General features: G+C 45.5%; 1 protein-coding gene across 3 annotated transcripts in view; it reads left to right on the forward strand.

Annotated features, from left to right (window-relative positions):
- The window catches only part of WDR60 (WD repeat domain 60), a 99,627-nt gene that overhangs the window by 60,834 nt on the left and 14,072 nt on the right, over positions 1–24,721 (forward strand). For all 3 annotated transcript variants that reach the window (XM_025381016.1, XM_025381018.1, XM_025381017.1), the window contains 12 exons: positions 398–527; positions 2,520–2,631; positions 3,776–3,864; positions 7,026–7,155; positions 10,432–10,604; positions 11,589–11,751; positions 14,228–14,341; positions 14,443–14,504; positions 15,031–15,082; positions 18,180–18,240; positions 21,753–21,852; positions 22,042–22,173. In XM_025381016.1, the coding sequence (XP_025236801.1) occupies positions 398–527; positions 2,520–2,631; positions 3,776–3,864; positions 7,026–7,155; positions 10,432–10,604; positions 11,589–11,751; positions 14,228–14,341; positions 14,443–14,504; positions 15,031–15,082; positions 18,180–18,240; positions 21,753–21,852; positions 22,042–22,173 (1,318 nt within the window). The remainder of the gene's footprint in view (positions 1–397; positions 528–2,519; positions 2,632–3,775; positions 3,865–7,025; positions 7,156–10,431; positions 10,605–11,588; positions 11,752–14,227; positions 14,342–14,442; positions 14,505–15,030; positions 15,083–18,179; positions 18,241–21,752; positions 21,853–22,041; positions 22,174–24,721) is intronic.

The raw sequence follows: 24,721 nt of genomic DNA on the forward strand, positions 1-24,721 counted from the left end.
TCATGGTCTGACCATGGCGCAGGTGATGGGACAGTCAGAATGTCAACTCCTGAAGTCGAATTGGTGCTTATGAACATCCCAGGCATACATGTTGTGTGACTTGACTTTGTGTTAGCTCAGGCGTACGCATTAGAATGGTCACACATCAGGTTCTTGACACACACACGAAGCAGTCGGGGAGCAGGATCACCAGATGCCAGGGTCACACGCCGGGTTCCCACGACTTTCTACTACTCAGTTATTTTTAACTGTTAAATATCTCAGAGTCACCCCAGACTGAAGCTAGATTTCTGACAATGACATGCATTTAACTCTCTAAGTTTACTTCTGTTCTCCCTATACTTCCCCACGTATATTATTCAAGTTAATTTTTGTCTTGTTTCCAATTATTTCAAAGGATGCGAAGTACAAAACTGCTTCGGCTCATTGACTTAGATTTTTCATTTACTTTCTGGCTCTTGGATCTACCACCAGTAAATGAATATGACATGTATATCAGAAACTTTGGGAAAAAAAATACCAAGCAGGTAAATATGAGATACATTAACTAAGTGATAAAATGCAAGTAAAGTCTAATAGGATAACTTTGTGTCTTCCTGAATATTGTTCTGCAATATTAGAACTTGGGGATGGTCTGTGAAGGATACAAGCTTAAGGAAAATGGGGACCCATCTTCACGTGGGGCCCATTCACCCAAGAGGCCAGGCACAGGCAAAGCCGGAAGTACTCCAGAGCCTTCAGGAGTGCCTGAAGGAGCTCCAGTGGGTGATCTGCTCGGAACAGGGAGAGAATGGCTGCTGTCCTGACCTTAGAGTGAAGCTTTTTGCTGTGCAAATGTTTTATTTATTTATTTAGAGACAGTCTCACTCTGTTGCCCAGGCTGGAGTGCAGTGGAGTGATCTTGACTCACTGCAAACTCTACCTCCCACGTTCAAGTGATTCCTGTGCCTCAGCCTCCCAAGTGATTGGGATTACAAGTGTGAACCATCATGCCCAGGTAATTTTTATATTTTTAGTAGAGACGGAGTTTCACCATGTTGGCCGGGCTGGTCTTGAACCCTGGCCTCAAGTGATCCACCTGCCTTGGCCTCCCAAAGTTCTGGAATTACAGGTGTGAGCCTCTGTGCCCAATCTATTTATTTATTTATATTTTTAATTTTTTTATTTGTATAAATTGAGGTAGTACAAGTGCAGTTTTGTTACATGGATCTGTTGCATGGTGGCGAAGGCAAATGTTTTATTTAAAGTCTAGCTAAGTGTCCGGTTTGGATTTGTTTCTTGTGTTCCAGGTGAGTGTATAGCAGTCCTACTTGTCTGTTTAAAATTCTTATAATTGAAGAATTTCAATGTATACGATACTTCTGAAGGTTTTTATAATGTGGACTCACTTAAAATTTTTTTAAATTAAATTTATTTATTAGAGACACCCCTAGGCTGGAGTATAGTGAATGTTCACAGGCGTGATCACAGGACACTGCAGGCTCAGCTTCCCCCATAGCTGGGACTGCAGGCCTGTGCCACCATGCCTAGCTTTGGACTCTCTCTAATTCAGATTATACCTGTTTGATTCTGGGACTCTCTTCTCTCATGGGTCTCTCAAGGTGCCCTGGTGTATGGTGTTCCTGCTCCCTGTCTGCCTTATCTGCCTGTCTGTTCCTCAGTTTCCAAGGCCCGTTTTCTGGGTGAACCCTTCCTAGTGACTTATGTTGAATTCTTTCTCCTGTTCCAGAGTTCCTACAATTTACTATTTCATGCAATTTTGTACTTCCCTGTAGTATTTCCAATCATTAATTCATTATGTAATGGTCTCACTTCACAACAAGGTTCTAAAGCTTTTGAAGTCAGACGTCCTATCTTACATTTTTCTTACATTCCTGATAATGGTACCACCAATCTTAACATTGTCTAGTTGGTGCACTCAATAAAATCCTTTTGAAAGGAGGAAGGTCACGGGATGAAGCTGAAGAAGCTGATGGCTTTTAAATTTTTAAATTTAAAATTTTTTTTTAAGAAACAGGATCTTGCTCTACCACCCAGGCTGGATGGAGTACAGTAGCAAGATCATAGCTCACTGCAGCCTTGAACTCCTGGGACACTGACAATATTAATCCAGTTTTGCAGCTGATTCACTCTGACCTTAAGTAGATTATTTATCTTTGGTGATTTTCCTCATCCCAAAGCTGTTAGTAACAAAACTGACTTCACTGAAGCATGTACCTTTTGAAATAGATATGTGGTTTTGAAAAACCAGCATGTTCTAAGAAAATAGGATGTGGGCAGGTGAGGTGGCAGTATTTTCAGACTAAAGGGAAATCATTTGGTGAGACTTTTTGAATACACTTTTGAAAATCAGACCTGTATATATCTGTATCAAATGTTTAAGCACAGTTGTCTTTGCATGATTGTTCTTTATGCTTTGATATTTACTTTTGATACGCGACTCTCATTATGAACTTAGTAATGACAAATTGCTCTGAAATTGAAACCAATGTTAATTTTGGTGTATTTTTGTTTTTAAGGCATATGTTCAGTGTAACGAAGATAATGTTGAAAGAGACATTCAAACGGAGGAAATAGAGACCAGGGAAGTGTGGACCCAGCACCCAGGAGAAAGTACCGTTGTATCTGGAGGTAACATCTTGCTCTTGAGTGTTGACCATTGACTCTCTTTACATTCTTTTTTATTTTATTTTTACTTATTCCCTTTCTGGTTCACTCTCATTTTGTCTTTCTCTTCTGTATGGTTGTTAGCATGTGACAATATCAGTACCCAAGTTTCTTTTAAAGAAACACTAACTACCAGCCACAGAGCTGCTGAGCTACAAGGGGAAGGAAACCTGCTCTTGAGGCCCAGTCTGCGCCATTGCCAGGATTTATGACAGATTTTATTCCTATGTAGAGGGAGAGATTCCACATTCCAAACAACCAGTGTGTCCCTGGATCTTTGGAGCATACTGTGCTTTTAACTTGGGGGAAGCCTATTCTCATGAATATAGAATTTTTATATTTTAAGTGCCGTTTGCAAAAATGTTCCATCAATTTAGATTGAAGGTCCCTAGAATGTATAGTTTCTGCTAAGTACTCTGGAGCGATGTACATGTTGAATGCTTTACTGGTTTTTCTCAAGGAATTGCCTCTGTATGTCAGGGATGTATATTATCCGCTTTTCTCAGGTAAGCCTCACCTTAAGAAAGTAATATACCTAAACTTACATGATAATTCAATTGATTCCTTTGAATGTTGTTTTGTTTTGTTTTGTTTTGTTTTGTTTGAGATGAAGTCTTGCTCTGTCACCCAGGCTGGAGTGCAGTGGCACGATCTGAGCTCCCTGCAACCTCCGCCTCTTGGGTTCAACTGATTCTTCTGCCTCAGCCTCCCAAGTAGCTGGGACCACAGGCACCTGCTATCACACCTGGCTAATTTTTGTATTTTTTAGTAGAGATGGGGTTTCACCATGTTAGCCAGGCTGGTCTTGAACTCCTGAGCTCAGATGATCCACCTGCCTCGGCCACCCAAAGTGCTGGGATTATAGGCATGAGCCACCATGCCTGGCCTGAATGTTTTTCTAAATACATTACAGACTTCTATAAAACAATATGCAATTGTTTTGGGGAGTTAATAGTAGTAAATCTAGAGAGTATAGCGTGAAGTTTTCTACCTTTTCCTTCTAGGACTCTTAATGTTGATTTGTTACGCCTGTTTGAACTCTAAGATGTGTAATGCATGACTGTTTTAGAGTCAACTTCGTTGATTTTTTATAACCTGTTTTTTTTAGGCAGTGAACAAAGAGATACCTCTGATGCTGTAGTTATGCCAAAGATTGATACTCCAAGGTTATGTAGCTTTCTGCGGGCGGCTTGTCAGGTATGCTCAACCTATAACATGTTGTGTTCTCTGTGTAAGTGCTTTAAGTTTCATTCTCTATAGAAACGTAGGAGCTTTTAAGATCTTAAAAGTCTTTGTAGCTTGGATAAATCAGAATCAGTTATTCATTTTCAGGTATTATTTTCTTAAAAATTATCAGTGGTACATTCATAAAGCCCTTGTGGGCAGAATGACACTGGGTAAATGTATATCACTAAAGTACTATGTATGTATTTGGATTGTGAATTTTATTATTAATTTCTTTTTTTTTTTTTTTTGAGACAGAGTCTCGCTCTGTCACCCAGCCTGGAGTGCAGTGGCGCGATCTCGGCTCACTGCAAGCTCCGCCTCCCGGGTTTATGCCATTCTCCTGCCTCAGCCTCCCGAGTAGCTGGGACTACAGGCACCTGCCACCTCGCCTGGCTAGTTTTTCGTATTTTTTAGTAGAGACGGGGTTTCACCATGTTAGCCAGGATGATTTCGATCTCCCGACCTCGTGATCCGCCTGTCTCGGCCTCCCAAAGTGCTGGGATTACAGGCTTGAGCCACCGTGCTCGGCCTATTAATTTCTTACATTTTAAAACAACTAGAGACTAACGAGCAGACGTGAAGTTGGCAAGGCAAGCATAAATCTAGGGTATTTGAAAATAATAAACTTCTGATTTTATAGGCTGATTTATAAACGGAAAAAACTTTTAAATCCATACAAAGAGACATGAAACAGTCCTGTGAAGCTGCAGGTACTTTAGTGATTATCACCTCATGGCCATGGGTCTCGTCTGACCCCCCTGCCCACTCCACCACCCACCCCATTGGTTACTTTGAAACAAATCCCAATCATCTAACTTTGCCTCCAAATAGAGTTCAGTATGAATCTCAAAAAGCAGAGAATGTCTAAAAGAGTAATTGGTAATAACTTAAAATGCAGTCAGCTGTGAAGTCGGCATTCACATTTCTCCAGCTGTCTCATCACTTTCTTGTATGGAAGCTTAGCACTTGAGTCTACTGCAGCACTGAAGTGGAACATTGTGAAACTTTGACACGCTGATTGAGATTAAGGATGATTGTGAAACCTCGACACGCTGGTTGAGATTAAGGATGATTGTGAAATCTCGACACGCTGGTTGAGATTAAGGATGATCGTGAAACCTTGACACACTTGACATTAAGGATGATTGTGAAAACCTCAACATGCTGGTTGAGATTAAGGATTATGAAACCTCGACACGCTGGTTGACATTTAAGGATGATCGTGAAACCTCGGCACACTGGTTGAGATTAAGGATGATTGTGAAACCTCAACACGCTGGTTGACATTAAGGATGATTGTGAAACCTTGACACGCTGGTTGACATTAAGGATGATTGTGAAACCTTGACATGCCGGTTGACACTAAGGATGATTGTGAAACCTCGACATGCCGGTTGACATTAAGGATGATCGTGAAACCTCAACACACTGTTGAGATTAAGGATGTTTGTGAAACCTTGACACGCTGGTTGAGATTAAGGATGATCGTGAAACATCGACATGCTGATTGACATTATGGATGATTCTCAGACACTAATCTGAGCACGTGGTGGTCATGTAGTCACTCTGTTGCAATTATGTAGGAATCTATGGTTTACGAAATGTGATTATGATTTTACACGATTTATGATTTGTATCACATTTTGTTTTAGTGTAAGTTCTAAGTGTTCTAGTTCTAAGTTCTAGTGTAAGTTCTCATCTCTAAGATGAGAGAGCGCTTGGGTGCAAGGTGAGGTGGATAGGGAAGGAGGGAGGACAGAGGGTGACCAGCCTGGGGCCATCCCTGAACTCACAGCTCTCCTGTCTGGTCTGTGGCCTGGACACACTCCTGCAGGTCCTCAGTAAACACTCCCTGCTTTCTTCATTCCCGTCCAGTGTTTCTCACAAGACACTTCCTGTCTCCTCACACAGATCCTATCGAGTCTCATTAAACGCTCCCTGCCTTATACACTCCACCCTCTGCCTCTCACTAAACACTCCCTGCCCTCCACACTCCATCCTCCACCTCTCACCAAACACTCCCTGCCCTCCGCACTCCATCCTTTATCTCTCACCAAACATTCCCTGCCCTCCGCACTCCATCCTTTATCTCTCACCAAACACCCCCTGCCCTCCACACTCCACCCTCCACCTCTCACTAAACACTCCTTTTCTTGCCCGTTCCCATCCTGTCATCTCTCACTTCAAATCTCCTGCCTTCCATACTCTCTTCCCGTCAGTTCTCATTAACATTTTCTTCCTTCTTCCCACCCATCTTGTCAGTCCTCACTACAGGTTCCCTTTCTGGCACGAATCCTGTCAATTCTCACTCAGTGTTTCCTGCCTCCCGCCCTCCTGTTCTGTCCGTTCACATGAAACCTTCTCTGCCTTCCTCACTCCCGTACGTTCGGCTTTCACTGTTTCTGCCTTCGTCACTCTCACACAGTCAGCTCTCACTCAGCATTTCCTATCTCCCACTCTCCCATATTCTGTCAGTTCTTACTCAGTATTCCCGGCTGTCCTGACCCTGAGTGTTCAGGTCACGTCAGTTCCCACTGAACACTTCCTGGCCCCAGTTTTTACTACGCAGCCCCCTCTTCCTCACACAAATCCTGTCGCTTCTCACTGAACACCCTCTGCCTTCCTCACTTTCCTTCTGTTAGTTCTCAGGAACATTTCTAGTTCTTTTTCCATCAGTCCTGTTGTGTCTCCCAATCTCTCTCTGCACCGTCAAATCCTAAGGATGCTCCTGGAACGATGACAGTGTTTTACCACTCACTCTGGCTTTTTACCGAAACCCGGCGAGAGAGACTCAGTGGGTTCACGACTGTTCTTTACCCTGCTTTGTTCATTTATAAATGCTGGATATCCAGCCCTTCCTCCCACGGTGATTTTTAGCAGTGTATGTGGCATGAAAAACAACATTCAGGGCAAATGATGGTTCTCTTGTGGAGTTTGTTTTAGTTAATCTTCTTGTATTAGTTTTCAGTATTGTGCATAAAGGACCATATCGTTTTTCTTGTAGTTATGATAGTGTCGTGGATCTAGGCAGTTATTTGCAGATCTGGATAAGATGAAAAGGTAATTTTTTTTTGGGAAAAGATAGTCCTTTGTAAAGTTTTTATTAAAGACTACTCACTTATGTCTGACAGGTGATGGCTGTTTTGCTGGAAGAGGATCGCTTGGCAGCTGAACCCAGCTGGAATCTTAGGGCTCAAGACAGGGCCCTGTCTTTTAGTGACAGCTCATCTCAGCTGAACACCAGCCTGCCATTCCTTCAAAGTAAGAGGCTGTTCTCAAACACGGTTTTAAATCCAGTGACTAAACATTCGTGTTGAAATAATAATTTGTAGTATTACATTTTATTTTAATGTGATGGGGTTTACTGTACATAAGATTGAGAAAGACTGAGTTTCTGCAGAATTCCAAAGTGAGTGGTTAGTTTTTCCCCCTTAAGTGTGTGTGCTAAATTTGTGATTAAGGATTTTAATAAGATGAATAGAAGAGGGATCCACAGTAATGTAAACAAGTGAGACTGTTTAAATGAATGGGAACTGAGATTTTCTATGTGTTTGAAATCCTATTTTCTTTTCTCTTCTATTTATTCAGTTTCTTTTCATGAGATAGAGTAGAAGAAATAGTTGGACGAGCATGAGAGAGTGTTCAGGTCAAAATTGTGTTAATAGTTTAGACATAGATACGAGTAAGATGCTTAACATTTAGTGTAGATAGAATTAGATTTTTAGGTTGATCCGTGGTTATGGAACATAAAACGGGAAGCAAAGCCCAGGATCTCAAACAGAAAGTGCAGTTGCATGTAACTGTTTAATCACTTCAGACAAACTGCATTTGCAAGACCAAATTTAAATTTCTTGAGCTAGTAACCTCTTTGTCTCTGAAAAAGTGACTGTCAGGTACCAGAGGGCAGCCATGGTCCCGGTTTTTGTGGAGAACCAGCAGGGGCGGTGTGTGTGGCCGTCCGCTTGGCAGCAGGTGCAGGGGTGCTGCAGGGCAAACGTGCTTCAGGGCATGTGTGAGGCCAGAGCAGTTGGTGCCACTGTTCTAGGCATTTCTTCCATCCTGCCTGCTATGCAGAGATTTCAGTTTAACAAAAATGGCATTGTTAATTTAACAAGTCTTCACATTCTTTGAGAGAGTTTTCTTTTCCTGTTAGAAAAATAATAAATCTCTGTACCTGTGTAATTCAACACATCGGCATCCACACTCCCACACCCAGCACACACCAAGAAGGGAACCGAGTGTATGCGGCCCCCAGAGAGCTGACGCTGAGCAGTGACAGCAGGTGCATGAGAGCGGCAATGGCGCCACGGCCTCCGTTGGAGAACACATGAAGTGTGTGTGTGTACTACAGTGCTGCGGCCTCCGTCGGAGAACACATGATGTGCATGTGTGTACCACAGCATGCGGCCTTTGTTGGAGAACACGTGAAGTGTGTGTGCATACCACAGTGCGCAGCCTCTGTCGGGGAACACGTGAAGTGTGTGTGTGTGTGTACCGCAGCGTGGCCTCCATCAGGAACACGTGAAGTGTGTATGTGTGCTGCAGCGCGTGGCCTCCATCGGGAACACGTGAAGTGTGTGTGCGTACCGTAGAGCCGGGCTTCCGTCGGGGAACATGTGAAGTGTGCGTGCGTACCGCAGCACCGGGCCTCCGTCGGGAACACGTGAAGTGTGTGTGTGTGTACTGCACTTCCCACATGTTCAAGGAGCAGAAGGTCTTGTTTGCTTATTTTTGTGTTTTGGTAAAATGAATATTGAGATAGCAGAAGGAACATGAGACTCCAAGAGAAGCATGAGATGGAATGTGTGGGTTGTCTCACCCTGCAAATCCAGGATTTGACTCACATTAGATTCTGATCTGTGATCAGATGTAGAGATCCTTCAGCCTTCCTAGGGTCCACCCAGTACCCTCATCACTATTAAAACACGCGGCAGAATGATGCAGCCGGCGAGTCGTCCCCATCACTGTTAAAACACGCGGCAGAATGACGCAGCCAGCGGGTCGTCCTCACCACTGTTAAAACGCGCGGCAGAATGACGCAGCCGGCGGGTCGTCCCCATCACTGTTAAAACACGCGGCAGAATGACGCAGCCGGCGGGTCATCCTCACCACTGTTAAAACACACGGCAGAATGACGCAGCCGGCGGGTCGTTCATCTGACGAATGTTCCATAGGGGGTGCCATGCCCTGGGCACTGTCAGGGAGCTGCAGTTCAGCAGTGAGTAGGACGACAGCAACTCTGCCCTCCTGAACTTGTGTTTCAGCGGGTCAAGTAGACTCTGCACTGGTTACACAGGTCAACATACAGTCTATCCGAGAGGGTTAAGTTCTAAGGAGAAAAATACAGTTCTGATAGAGGAGGCCTCACTGTGAGTGAAAACCTGACAGAGATGAGAGAGGGGCCACAAGGAGATGGGAGCTTCTGGAGGAGGGGCCACATGCACACAGGCCTCAGGGGTGGGCACACCTGTGCCTTGGGGAGAAGCGAGGAGACCACGGTGGCCAGCGGGAGGTGAGGTCGGGGCAGCGATGGGTCAGGCCTTGGTTGCCATCATAGTTCCGCTGTAACAGGAGGTACATGTTCCTAAAAGTCTCTACCCTGTGGAAGATTGCCAATAAAAACCAGAGGGCTTAGGAGAAAACGGGGTCAGGTCACAGCACTCGAGAACCTCATCCCACTAAAAACATCTATTAAATACGGCACCTGGAAGAAGACCTGACGCTTGCTGGTGGAAGTGGCCCCAGAAGGCTGCAGCTATGAGCGATTGTGATGAGGTAGAAAGAGGGTTCCCTGGAATCGGAGGGGACGTCGTGACCCAGGTGTGGATGGTGTGGGTAGCAGGATGTGAACTGTGGGGCTGAGAGGTTTGTGGCATGTGCGTGTGGCCGGGGTTGACCGGGTACTGCTTTCCACATTGACTTGGCGCCTGCCAGTGGCGCGGTCCGGTTCTTTGACTGAAGTTATCGCCAGTCGTGGACTTCCCATCCTTCTATTTCATGAACTCCATCTCCATCTTCTGCCGATGTGTGGGAGCCGCTGGCACGGCCAGCAGTGGCAACAGTGATGCCTTGGAGTGCAGTCCCTTGCCAGGTGGAGCAGCATCTGGAATGGCGCTCAGCCCCATGCAGCCTTTGAGGAGAGCAGTGTGCCACGTGGTGTTCCAATGCTGAAACCCCTGCAGCTGGTGTATTAGCCATGTTCTGAAGCAGAGGGGTGGCCAGGCTCACTCCATGCCTCCCAGCTCTGAGATCCTGACTCCTGGCATGTGGTGGGCAGCTGGTTTCTGTGTGAGTCGTTAGTGGAGCCACAGGTGTCTTGGGCTGCATGCTACCACGTTTTAGCCAGACTGTGAGGTCAGCTTGGACAGAGTGTTCGGGCATAGGCTGTGGCCATTCATCAAAACCTATGTTTCATGTATGTTGGTTTTGAAAGGACCATGTTTGTTTCTTCATGAAGCTGAATTTTTTTTTTTTTGAGTATTCGGAAGTGTGTTAATTTAGCTCACTAAAATGTGAACATATTTTTCTTCTCCCTAGATCGAAAAGTATCCTCCTTGCACGCCTCCCGAGTTCAGAGGCAGATGGTGGTGTCCGTTCACGACTTACCCGAGAAGGCCTTTGTGCCCCTGCTGGACAGCAAATACGTCCTCTGTGTGTGGGATATTTGGCAGCCTTCAGGGCCACAGAAGGTTCTGATATGTGAGTCCCAGGTACAGCTCAGGAGGAGAGTCGCGCATTTGATGGGAGGATGGGCGGTGGACAGAGTGTGAAGGTGCAGGCATGGGGAGAGGCGCAGGGACAGGAGGTGGGTAGGAACTTACGGGCCATTCTCTGCCTCTCACAGCTGGCTTCAGCTGTGCTGTGGGTTCAGTGAGACGCGTGGGTGTGCTTGTTTTGACTCTGGAAATTCGTAGTTCAAAATGAGCAAACGAGAATTTTCACAGAGCACCCCTTTAGGTCAGCTGAGAATTAGGAAATGGAGGTAGTTATAGGCTGAATGAAAATACTGGCCACGCTCGGCATAGCTCTGGGGCCCTCGATGCCTGTTTTTCTGTCTTGCACTGTTTCGGTCCTGAGTGTTTTAGAGGTTTCTCAGACTGCGTTGAGGTTTCCTAGACTGTGTTGAAGTGTGCTGTCGCTCAGAGTCCTTCCGGAGGCTTCCCATTCACCGCCTAGGAGGCTGGCGCTGAGGCTTGAGGACTGTGCAGTGAGGGGTCGGGGCTGCCTCTCTATGTTTGGGAAAATGTGCATTTGTATTTTCCTAGTTATGTATTCCCTGGCCTCAAAACCATTGATTTCCACAAAAATTGTAGAAAAACTGTTGAAATTGTAACTTTTATAATACAAGATGTAAATAAAACGGTGCAGGATGGAACTGCTACTTTTTTGAGGTTCAGCTGATTGAGTTGAGTGGATGGGCTCCTGGCAGGCTTTGTGTGACCAGATGAGTGTCAGCACCTTGCATTTGTGATCATAACAAGCCTACGGGGTTGGTTTCTCATCCCTGTTATTTCAGGAACCTGACAAGCCACCTTTCATTTCTGTGTGGGAGTTCACGTTCTGCTCACCGTGTCCTGCACGTGGCTCCCGTGCAAAGTGAAACATGGTCAGACACCTCACTCAGTAAATGCAGCTTCTGTGAGCATGCTTCTCATATTCTTCAGTCATTGGCTTTCTGTGCATTTGTCTTTTAGGTCACGTGTTGCTGCTTGAGCCCATTCAAAGCATTTTTACTGTTTGCCGGAACAGCGCACGGCTCAGTCGTCGTCTGGGATTTGAGAGAAGACTCAAGGTTGCATCACTCTCTGAAGCTGAGCGATGGTTTCTGGACATTCCGGACGGCCACGTTTTCCACCGGTCAGTGTCATCCACCTGCCAATTGTGTGTCTTCTAAAAAAGCCACACAGATTTGAGGAACAAAGCTTTACATGGATTTGCATTTACTTATTCACATTGTCTCAGAGGATGGGGTCTGACTCATGGGCAAAAGAGGCATTTGACAAATATAAAAAACAAAAATCAATTCTAATCATGATTATGCAGTGGCCAAGAATGACTCGAATTTCCTTTCTTATTACATTTATGGATTCCAAAAAATCCTCAATGATATTACCTTTAGTTTTAAAGTAGCTTGAGGCATCTTGGCACGTGTGTCCTCCAGGACAAAGGTAACTCACACTCACGCGAGCAAAGCCAGTCACCCTGAGTGCTGCCTGGAACCAGCACAGTTGGGCCTCCCTGAGCCTCGGCTTGACTCGGGTGGACGTTCATACCACGCCGTGCCCAGACACCACAGCAGGCACCCGGCGTAAGTGTTTCCTATGTTCTGGGACTCGCCCCGGTGCGTAGCGTACATCGTCTCATTTAATTCCCCTGATAGCCCTGAGTCCCACGGGAAGATGCAGCATTCGTCTGGGGTCGCGCTGACCACATGGCGGGGCCTGCCCTCGGACCCCATGCCACGCCCGGCACACCTCTTCCCGTAGGGGCTGGGGTGCTGTGGACTGAAGGTGCAGGCCGAGCTCATCACTCACCCCTCTGTGTGGCTTTCTTATCGTAGATATGTTGCGTGTCTGTCTGTGTTTGACATGTGTATCTGTACATTGTACATAAGAGCGGCACTTTTTAAATTCCCCAACCATGAATTGTGCCCCTCTGTGTGGGGCAATATTACACTGTTAAGACTGTTTGAATTTACAGGTAACTTATGGGTTGTGATGCTATTTTAAAAGATATCTTTTAAATAAGTAATCTTCGCCTTTTCTAACTGCTGCTGCTATTACTAAAAAGTTTTTGAATGCAGCACCATTTTCAAAAACAGTAAACCTCAAGACTATACATACAAATAAATTATTCCATTAAAATGCATCCTTCTTTTTTTTTGAGATGGGTCTGGCTCTGTAGCCCAGGCTGGAATACAGTGGTGTGATCTTAGCTTACTGCAATTTCTGCCTCCTGGGTTCAAGCGATTCTCCTGCCTCAGCCTCCTGAGTATCTGGAATTACAGGTGCCCACCACCAATGCCTGGCTCATTTCTTTATTTTTAGTAGAGACGGGGTTTCTCCATGTTGGTCAGGCTGGTCTTGAACTCCTGACTTCAGGTGATCTGCCCGCCTTGGCCTCCCAAAGTGCTGGGATTACAGGTATAAACCACCACGCCTGGCCTTGTCTTTGAAATATTATCAATAAAACCTACAAAGTTTTAAATAAACTCTCAGTAGTGAGGAGCTGTGGAACTTCTGATTCAGACCATGAGTCAGAGGAACCAAATTCTCGCCCGAGAGACCAGCCCTTTCCTCAGTCAAGCCATCAGCGCTTCATCTGGGTCCTTTCCCTTAAACACCCTATAATTTCTTCTTAATTTCTGAGATGATTTTGTCTTTTTCTTCAGTTTTTTTCCCGAGTTCAATCCCAATTCTCATTTCATTTCTTGCTTTCTTGGGTCCAATTCTGTTCTTGATTTCTGATTCCCGGTGTTTTTTTCTTGTTTGTTGTTTTGATATGTTTCTAGATGCCCTTTGAGGAGATGTGATTCCATTTGAAACATTGAGTTTTGTGTCTTTTGCCTTGTGCTTGTTTTTAGGAGGGAGAATTTTCATCAGCTGAAATGCTTTGATTACATTTTTTTCTGTTTTCTTCTTATAGTAGCTTTCTATGGAGTTTGGCTTTTTTCTGCTCATAGGCATTCCATAGATGGATATTTTAAGTCAGTGAGCTTTGCTTTGTTGATTCGTGACAGGTATCTTTTTAGTGGGCATTGTGCCTTAAGGTGGTAGGTGGGGTGGGTTTGCCGTTCCTTTGGTTTTGCAAACGCCTGGATTTCCCTCTTCTGGCAGTTGTCGGGTGTGTGTGCAGGTCACCTCCCTTTCCTGGTCACATTCCCCTTCCCATCAGCCATGCTGCTCCGACCTCCTCTGCCTCCCAGCTCCTTCCCCTCAGTTGCTTGAGTGACCCCCAGGATCTGGCCTCGCAGAGACTTTCTCTGTCTGAGTTTTCTTTCGGGCTGTGTGGCATGCTGTCTTTGGGTGGTGGGCTTTAGCTTTCTTCCTGCCCTCCAGACCCGTAGACCCACAGGGCCAGCGAGCTCTGTGGGAACTGACGCTTTCTTACTGGAGAGCGGGGGCTAGGGCCCCTGTGTCCTAGGAATGTGAAAGTTGTGGTCCTGTGTCAGTCGTATGTGGTCCATGTTGGTCCTGGGGTGTTTTTGGAAGATGTGTGGAGAGAGTCAGATTTGTGAGACCCAGAAGCACCTCATGTTTGTCCATGTGTGATGCCAGCTGCATTTCTGCAACTTATTACTTACACGTGGGTGCTGTGGGATTTTGAACTCCAGATGGAATCCTTACCTCAGTAAACCACCAAAGCCCTCTGCAAGCAGTAGAACCTATCTCAACGTCCGTCCACAAAAAGCAGAGCTTTGTGCTTTCGCCCTTTTCGACTCAGGAAGGTACGTGATTCTTCACTTTCTTAAAATTCTTAATCACTAGTTGTGAAATATGGTTTCCTTATGTAAAGCCATTTCTTTCTTTTTGTTTCTGTTTTCATCAGAAATGTCAGGTTTGTCCTTCCACATCGCTTCCTTGGATGAGAGTGGGGTTCTCAATGTGTGGGTGAGTAGTGGTGCGGGCCAGGCACATGCGGGGCCTGAGTGAGGTGGTCTGGGTGGAGGTGGCGCCTGAATGGCGCAGGGGGCAAGGCCCAATTAGCTATAGTGGGAAATGGAGAGCAAGACGGCTTACCGGTCCTGAGCAGAAGGGATGCAGAAGGTCACACATGGCAAGTTTGGGGCCCTTTCATGACAGCGAAATAGGAATTGCACACAGGGCTTTGGGAACGTGGAATGAAAGTGGGAAGGGAACAAAATGTTAGGGCCAAGGTCACGCTGGATTGGCTTGTCCTGGAGGATGCGCCAAGACTGTTGATTAAGTCACCAAGTGAAGAGAACACGAGGAGATCAAAGCAAAGGAGTCAGCTTGTAGAGCATTAGTTCTGAAGCTAAAGATCAGTGTCTTTTTCTGGAGCAGTTATGTTGTAGTGCCTAATATAGCACTCCATCTTAATTAGAGCTATGCTTTGCTTAGGTTGTGTCAGAATTATAAAACGTATCAATATTCATTTTCAATGTTCTATTTTTAGGTGGTTGTTGAATTACCAAAGGCAGACATCGCAGGTTCAGTAAGTGATTTAGGTAACTATTAAGTAAAAAAATGAATTTTAGTGTTTTCTAAAATGAATAGAGATTAAAGGCACTGATAAGTATGGCCAGGCGCAGTGGCTCACGCCTGCTGGGAGAGGCTGAGGCAGGAAGATCGCTTGAGCCCAGGAGTTTGAGACCAGCCTGGGCCACATAGCAAGACTCCGTCTGTACCAAAAAATTCAAAAATTGGCTGGGCGTGGTGGTGCACACCTGTGGTCCCAGCTGCTTGGTAGGCTAAAGCGGGAGGATTGCTTGAGCCTAGGAGTTTGAGGCTGCAGTGAGCCATGATCTTGCCACTGCACTCCAGCCTGCGTGATGGAATGAGACCTTGTTTCTCTGTTTAAAAAAAAAAAATACCAATAACTGCTTTGAAAAATATAAATTACTACCTGAAAAATGAAAATTAAAGTTGTATGTCATATAACCCTATCAACTGTTGAACAGGTGTCTCAATTAACTAGAATAATCAAATTTTTTTTTTTTTTTTTTTTTTTTTGAGACAGAGTCTTGCTCTGTCGCCCAGGCTGGTACAGTGGTGTGATCTGGGCTCACTGCAATCTCTGCCTCCTGGGTTCAAGCAGTTCTCCTGCCTCAACCTCCCAAGTAGCTGGGACTACAGGTGTGCACCACCAGGCCCGGCTAATTTTTGTATTTTTAGTAGAGACAGGGTTTCACCATGTTGGTCAGGCTGGTCTCAAACTCCTGACTTCAGGTGATCCACCTGCCTTGGCCTCCCAAAGTGCTGGGATTACAGGCATGTGCCACCACATCCAGCCTCTGAGTGAATGTTTTGATTTTAGTAGGATTTAATGAGTTCTGTTTACAACTGAGTACCATTCAGTTCTTTCAGACAAGTCAAGGACAGCCGTGTTCTGCAGCTGTTTCCTACATATTTCAGGTGTCCGAGTCTTTCAGTGCGCATTCATTTTGGGGCTTCTTCCTTTCAGTTTTGGATTCACAACCCCAGGGCGTATCAGGAACACTGGATGCTGCCCCTGAGGGCCGTTAGACTGGATCCCAGGATGGCAAAGGTCCCCGGGTCTGGGCAGAGCAGAAGCGACTTGAAGCAAAGCTAACAGCACCTCTCACAGTTGGCTGCTCTTGATGCTATGGAGTACGATTTTCAGTTCCAGAAAGGGCTCAGAAGTGGCAGAGTAATTCAGTCCTGTTGTGTTCGGTGGTTGAGATTAGCCCATGTTTTGATCTCAACTTCCTTCTCACCTCATTGGCTTCCCACCACCCAGTTTGTAATGATGAGCCCCCCTTCCACCTTGCTTGTATCAGGGGTGTTTTCCCGTGTAGATCTGGCAAAAAATAATATGAATGAGACCGGCTTTGTTCCTAACCTCTTGAGATTCGGGAAGAGGGCGCTTTGGCCCTTGGAGCAAATGCTGTGTGCTCTGTATTCACACGTCTGTGGTGGCCCTTACGAATTGACTCTTGATCCTGACTTCAGTAAAAATAAGACAGTCGTGGCGTTCATTTCACTAGTAGATGCTTTAGAGGTGGAATCACCATGTTTCTCAATGTGTTCTTTGGCTATGGAGACAAAATCATTTTGCATAAAAAGTATTTGCATACAAATGTTTTGTAGTACATGATAGTCATATAAAGAATATCCTGGGGGGTGAGTATTTCATTTAAAAATATTGCTGTATAGAAACACCCTTTCGTCACTGAACCACTTACCAAAATTGCTACCATGTTCCAGCCTTGCCTTTAGGAAGGGAGGACGTTCAGACCAGCCCGTTGTTCACGGTGGCTGCCAGCTCTTTGTGTAGGTGTTGGATGAGTGGCTGTTGGAGAGCTCAAGTCTCAGAAGGAGGCAGCCAGCATCTTTTTATGAAGCGTTCTCTGCATAAGTGAGGTCCAGTCGTAGGTGCTAGGAGACCTGGGCAAAGACCCCAGTCTGGGAAAGGGCGACTGGTGGTGGACTTCCTGGAGCGGAGGCCCAACAATAGGGCCCGGCCAGAAAGGCTGCCCGTGGGTGGTGGTGTGTAGGGGCCCAGCTGGAAAGGGCCTGGCCAGAAAGGCTGCCCATGGGTGGTGGTGTGTAGGGGCCCAGCTGGAAAGGGCCTGGCCAGAAAGGCTGCCCGTGGGTGGTGGCGTGTAGGGGCCAGTGGGAGGGCCCGGCCAGAAAAGCTGCCCATGGCCGGTGGTGTGGGAGCCGAGATGCCAGGTGGGGGGTGTGCTGGGAAGCTTCACATTTGTGAATGGCAGCGTTGACCCTTCTTCACTGTGGTTGTGACTGGCAGGAGATACGCAGCAGCTACAGGGACCCGGCCCAGCTGCAGATTGGGTTTATTTCTATCTGCTTTTGATTCACCTGCCCCCAGAGTTCTAGGCAATGCCTTACCCAGAATTTGGGTTTTAACATCCATAGATTTCTAGTTTTTCTCCTTGAGGTAGTTTTAGAGGGAAAGTGATATTGGGAGCAGACATAGGAGGCAAAACCAGTGGGTGGCCAAGGAGCCAGAGCTGTAGCCATGAATGCTTTCAGGGAAGGAAAAGAAAAGCAGTCAGGCCTCAGAGCCGTGGCTCTGTGTTGTTTGAGAAGGAAGCTGGAGAAGCTGCAGGAACAAAGAGTGAGGCCAGAAGCACTTGGCTGAGGAGCCACTCTGCCTCCTGTACGTTCTGCCCGGAGACCAGCAGATTTCTGAGTCTCTGGGATGGTGGAAGGAGAGGTCCTGTAACTTTCCTGTAGGCGTTGGAGCCTCGGTAGACATTCACAGGGCAACATTTGCTGCTGTGATCTAAGGCTTGTTTAGTGTATGTACATTCATACACATGTACGGATTGCTTACCGCCCTTATTTTATCAGATCTAAAGATATAAAGGCTCTCAGATCATGGTTCTACAATCTTTCTTCCCATAAGACTTTGAACTGCGAATTCTGGATTCTTCTCCTAAGGGAGTATACATGAACCTCGCCCAGAGGACAGAAGGGATGCTGTGTATTGATTTGCATTTGATGTTATTTCGTAACACAGATATTTAAGCAATGAAAAATGATTCCAGGCAACTATAACTAGATTTTGATTTAGCTTCTATTGAAAGGTGCATTGATTTTGGTTCATCTTTTTTTTAGGCCTGATGCCTGGAGGGAGGGTCAAGCTGGTACATAGTGCTCTGATCCAGTTGGGTGACAGGTAAGATGTGAGGGAAAACACTTCACTATTTCACAAAGACCTAGAAGGAAAATAACACTGGGGAATTGCATATATGGTAAATGGCGAGCTTTTGCGATGAAGACGTCCATTTTCTCACATTGTTTTTTTTACTGTTTTATTAGTCTATTATTTTTATTTTTCTATTTGTTTGAGATGGAGTTTTGCTCTTGTTGCCCTGGCTGGAGTGCAGTGGTGCAATCTCGGCTCACTGCAACCTCTGCCTCCCTGGTTCAAGCGATTCTCCTGCCTCAGCCTCCTGAGTAGCTGGGATTACAGGTGCCTGCCACCATGCCTGGCTAATTTTTGTATTTTTAGTAGAGACGGGGTTTCATCATACTGATCAGGCTGGTCTCAAACTCCTGACCTCAGGTGATCGACGCGCCTCAGCCTCCCAAAGTGCTGGAATTACAGGTGTGAGCCACCATACCTGGCCTTGTTAGTCTGTTATTAATGAGTGAATGTAATAGATGCAGCTTCCAGGTGTAGAGCTAACATTTTGTCTTCAAGTAGAGGTTATTTTCTGTCTTTTAAATTGGTCCTATTTAACTATTCTTCAGTTTTCATGCCGCCCCAAACTTAAAAGTTTCAGGAACCGGAAACATTGATAAAAAGTTTTATTCAGAGATTTAGATTTCTGCTTTTACTCACATAACTTAATATGACATAAAAATTCTTCACAAATGTATAAATATTGTTTGTGGTATTTATATGTTTTATGTTAATTTATTTCTTAAAGTATCTCTTCTTATCGTTTACTGCACTCAGGGGTCAACTATCAACATGTGAATTACCCTTGAAAAATTTTTGGGCCTGGTTCTTCCTAATCAGAAAACCTGTGGGTTGTGTTAATGAATTCATGCATGCTTGGAGACTTTAAATCAACTACAGTTGTAATTAGTAATTACAACTAATTATGAAAGAGAGTTATATTTTAAAAAGTCATTTACTGTATTGCAGAGCCAAACGTACATGGTTCCTGAGCGAGCCCCTGACCCCTGCAGCCTCTGCAGTTCCCCTGTTGAGTTTCTTTACAACTTTTTATCTCTGCTAGGGTCCTTACCGCTTTATACTGTGCGTTGTATTTATCTTTAATTATCAGCTTCTCCTGTACTTAACTGCACACACACTCTTTGAAGGAAAGTGTGTAATGTGTCCGACGTTTGGGTTTTTTCATACCCAAAAACTCTTAGCAGTGTCTTCCTGAGATCCACGCATAATAAATGTTCCCTCAGACTCTGCTCAACCAACCATATTGAGCTTATTCTATGTGCCAGGCTTTGTAGCACTAGTGGGGAGCATCTTCCCTCAAGGTGCTCCGAGAAGGAGGCAGACGAGTAAACGTTATGTGATTGCAGCAGGGGCTCCCTGCTTTCCCAGGAAGAAGGCTCAGCAGTGGAGTTCAGAGTGGGGATACTTCTCAGGGAGTTCCTTGGGCTCACTGCCTGGGAAAGGGTGGGGAGGAGGCAGAATGGGGCTGAGAGGAGGAGCTGAGCTGTGAGGCAGGCCCCACAGCCGACTCCCCAGGACCCGGGAGTTCTGAGCTGGAATGGCCTCCCAGAATCATGTGGCCGGGCCTTTATACCCCATATCCCGTCCGTCACTGAGCATGAGTGTGCCCGGGAGGTCATTGCCTGCGGGGAAGCAGGTCCCGTGGCTCTGCCTGCACCACCCCTGCAGCTGGGCCCCGTCCACCAGGGTCATCGTGCAGAGGGCGAAGTGTGGTGTCAGGATGTGCACAGGGCTTGTGGGAGCTCAAAGGATGGAGGCAGCTTGGGGGATGGAGTGCAATGGGGACATCTTAAGGAGGCAAAGACTGAGATGGAGTTAGATGGTCAGAGGGAGCAGCACCTGGGGGTGCCCAGAGGCACATTCGGAGCTGTCAGTGGGTCTGATGTTGAGGGAGACAGGTGAGGCAGGCCCTAACGAGTCTGTCTGCTGTGCTAAAGGGTGTGGACATTAGTGTAAAGGTGGTCACGAGCCATTGCAGGATGTTGAGCCGAGGAGTAGTGCATCTTGTCTGTGATGTAGATGGGTCAGTGTGGTAGCAGTGTAAGTTGGGAACAGAGGAAGGGAGGCTGGAGTCAGGGAGAGACGTTAGGTGGCTTCTGGAGTGACTGACGTGAACTACCAGGATCTGAACAAAGGCAGCATCACAGGTATAGAGGCTAAAGGGGTAGAACTTTAAAAACCCAGCAGCTCATCGATTATAGGAGTGGTGGGAGGGAGGAGCCTAGGTTGGCCTCTGGCTCCACCAGCATGTCTGGTTGGTGACTGGGCACCATTTGCTAGGTGAGAATAAGAGTGGGGAGGGATGGGAGCAGCCCAGTGTGGTCCAGTGAGGACAGGCTGAGCTTGTGGTGCCCGTGGAGATGCCCAGGAACCAGGGGCCTCCATAGCAGAAACCCCAGATGGAGGTAAGGATTTGAGAGTCATCAACTAAGGGGTGACATTTGCAGTCCTGAATGTGGACAGAAAGAGAACATTGGAAAGGAGGCTGATAGCACAGCCACATGCTGACTTTGATGATGTGGGTGTGGCAGATGGAGCAATTGTGGGCATCTCTCTGTTACAAATACATAGGCCATATAAAGGAAAAAATAAAACTAAGTATAGTTTTTAAAAGGAAAGGAAAATCTCTAAATGCCATAAACAGGAGAGAGCTTAAAGTTAGTGTCATAAGCTTTTGAGCTGCTGTGTGATTGCTTGGAGGCTGGATGTGAAGCCCAGGCTATCTCAGACCTTCTGAGCTGTCTCTGGGGCTTGAGCCCATGCAGAAACAGGTGATGCATTGGGTTTGCCTGAGGCAAGGAGGTAGAACTGAGACCCCTGCACAGGACTTTCAAACTCACTGCTCCTGCAGTGATAGGGAAATTCAGAAAGCCTCACCACAGCCAAGAGAAGACAGAGGAGCTTGGAAGAGCTTGAGGTCCTAAGCTGAGTGTATGTATGGCAACCTACAAGCTGAGATGTTAACATCATAGTTCTAGACCAGTGGCCTCAGTGGGTTCATAGTTAAAGTAGACACAAAACCTCCTGGTGGGTAAAGATAGTTTGCAAGTGGGGGCTCACAGGATTCTCATGAGAAGCAGTCTGCTGCAGATGAGTTCACAACTACAAGCATGAAGAAACAGTGTACCTTGGTGCAAAAAGTAGGAGTCACACACTTAAGAACTTGAGACAGTTGTACAATCTAAAAGACATTTCTAGAAATGAAACTGTTATCTCTGAAATTTACAACCAAGTGAATGGTTACATAGCCGATTAGATATAGCTGAAGAAAGAATTAGTGAACAGAAGGATAAATCTGAAAAAACTATCAAGAGTGTAGTAGCAGAAAAAAATGGAAACAAAGAGTGGCTAAACCAGAGGAATGTGACATGGCCTGTTATACATCGAATGATGTATTGTAGTGCAAATCAGTGCTGATACCATCTTATTTTTAAAGTTTGAAAACAATCCATCTGTTCGTCTTTGTTACTTTATTTTTTCAGTCTTTCCCATAAAGATAATGAATTTTGGGGGACTACACAAACACTGAATGTTAAATTTCTGCCTTCAGACCCTAATCACTTCATTGTTGGCACAGACATGGTGAGTAGTATTTTAAATTTAATTCTATTACTCATTTTCCTTCTTTTCCTGAGTTACCTGATAAATATCTTGATTTAGGATTAACTTACTCTTTGCTTTTATAAAGTTTAAATTGTTTGAGGAACAGTAACTGTATCCAATCTCGTATCTAATGCACTTCTTAGTCACTCTTGGGTTTCTTTTTCACAGGGTCTCATAAGCCATGGCACAAGACAAGATTTGAGAGTGGCTCCCAAACTATTCAAACCTCAGCAACGTGGTATAAGGCCAGTAAAAGTTAATGTCATTGATTTTTCACCATTTGGAGAACCAATATTTTTGGTAAGAAAGTTTGTTTTTTAAAGCACCAATTCTTCTTTTTTTCTTCTTTTGAGACAGGGTCTTGCTCTGTCATCTATGCTGGAGTGCAGTGGTGTGATCGTAGCTCACTGCAGCCTTGAACTCCTGGGCCCAAGTGACCCTGCCACCTCAGCCTCCCAAGTAGCTGGGACCACAGGTGCATGCCACTACACCTGGCTAATTAAAAAATACATATTTTTTTGTAGAGACGCCTAGGCTTACCAATTCTTTTTAATGATACTCTGCCTATTTGGGCAGCGTAACACTTGCAGTTGATCCACTGGAAAATTTAAAAAGTTGATCATTTACTAGACCACTAATTGATCATTTATGGGGTGTCAGTGGTTTAGAAAGGAGAAACATGAAATTAATAACAAAGTTTAAAAACAAAACCTATGTAGAAATTAAACTCTCAAGTAATATTTGGTTCAATTACAAGTTAGTTAGAATTTAACAGAAGAATATCAAATACCAAAACCTATGCTACAGCCAAAAGTGTGAAGAAATTCTTAGTGTGAGAATTTTTGCCTGTGTTCTTTTACTGTTTAACACAATAGAAATAAATTGTTCAGAGTCTTTAACCTGAAAGTCCAGGGATGGCCATCAGGAGGGCAGCAATCCCCGCGCTGCACTCATGCTGCAGGAAATGTGTGTGCGGGTGTGAGCTGCTCACTCTCTTTCCTTCCAGGGCCTGGTGTCTGCCCAGCTCACCCTAGTCACAATTGTCCTGTAGACTCCAAGGTCAGTTTATGGGTTGGTTGGGGTAAGATAGGACAGAAGGCAAAATATTAAACAACTTTATACATGATTAAATGTGATAGTTAAGAGTTATACAATAGTCAAGGCATTAAATTATAGCTCAGATATCTCCTTCTCTCACTAGTATTTACAAATTTCCCTGTACTTCAGATTGAGGGGAAAGGTTGTTACTTATTCACACTATTCTTATAGTACTTAAAACATTATAAATTATGTTTATATGTCAGTCACATAAACTGTAAGGTTGTTGAGGGTGGAGATGGTATTTCATGTATCTTTGTATTTTCAAAGACAGCATTTAGCTGCTGAGTAACATCCCCCTGTGGCTGTTGAGAGCCTAGAATGTGGCCAGGCAAGGCTGGGATGTGCTGGAGGTGTGAAATACACATCAAATTTTGAAGAATTAGTGTGAATAAAAGAATGTAAAGTGTCTCATTAGGCCAGGCATGGTGGCTCACGCCTGCAATCCCAGCACTTTGGGAGGCTGAGGCAGGCGGATCACCTGAGGTTGGGAGTTCGAGACCAGCCTGACCAACATGGAGAAGCCCCATCTCTACTAAAAATACAAAGTTATCTGGGCACGGTGGCTCACGCCTGTAATCCCAGCACTTTGGGCGTCCCAGGCAGGTGGATCACCTGAGGTAGGGGTTCAAAACCATCCTGGCCAACATGGCAAAACCCCGTCTCTACTAAAAATACAAAATTAGCCCAGCATGGTGGCACATGCCTGTAATCCTAGCTACTCGGGAGGCTGAGGCAGAAGAATCACTTTAACCCAGGAGGCAGAGGTTGTGGTGAGCCGAGCTAGTGCCATTGCACTCCAGCCTGGGCAACAAAAGCGAAACTCCATCTAAAAACAAAAACAAAAAAGTCTCATTAACAATTTTGTTGTTGGCGACTTCCAGTGTAGAGCTCTTGAGCTTTTTATGACTTCTCTTCCCACACAAAACTAAAACCAAATACATAGCACCAAGATCTTCACCAGTAAGAACTTAGAGCTCAAGTGTGAAGACAACACAGTTCCTGGGGCCACAGAGAGTAGAAAAGCTCCAAGCAAATGGGAGGAGAACTCGGCTTCCATATCCACAATGTCCCTTCCCCCTTATTTGGCCTGGCACCAAGTGTGTGGAAAATCTCCCCTTAACTCATGGTTTCTATCTGGAGAAAGTAAAAGTGAGGTGGACAACCAGTTTCTCTACTTTCTTGGGTGCCCTGTCCCTGCCTTGGCCCATGGAGAGCATCCCGAGTGCCCGAAGGGAGAAATACCCCTGAGGCCACCCAGAAACAAAGCTGGGAGGTGGGACTACTGTCCCCAGCCCTGGAAACTCTGCACCTCAGCCACAGGAGGCACTCAGTCAGACTGGCCACTCACAATACCATGCTCCAGAAGGTTTGTTCCACAGGTCTTCTGAACACGAACCCTGACACTGTCAGGACAAACCATTTGAGGCTTCCCTCATTTGGGACAGGCCTCCCTCAATCACTAAATACTGCTAAGGTGAACCTCGTCTTAAGGTGACACCTATAGCTGAAAAGGAGGCAGCAACCTAGCAGTGAAGGTTTGCTAAGTAAATATATTCAATAAAAACCAAAACAAACTGGACAGAGAAAACTGGAATAAATTACTAATCCTGCAGTGCAAAGACACAGACATACACCCACAAGAAACAGCAGCAAACAGGGAACCATGACCTCCCCAAAAGGACAAAGCAAAAATCCAGTGACTGACCTAATGAGGCAGTGATTTGTGAGCTCTCTAAGAATTCAGAAG

This window comes from Theropithecus gelada, chromosome 3 (genome assembly GCF_003255815.1).
Source record: "Theropithecus gelada isolate Dixy chromosome 3, Tgel_1.0, whole genome shotgun sequence".
In the NCBI taxonomy this organism is placed as follows: Eukaryota; Metazoa; Chordata; class Mammalia; order Primates; family Cercopithecidae; genus Theropithecus; species Theropithecus gelada.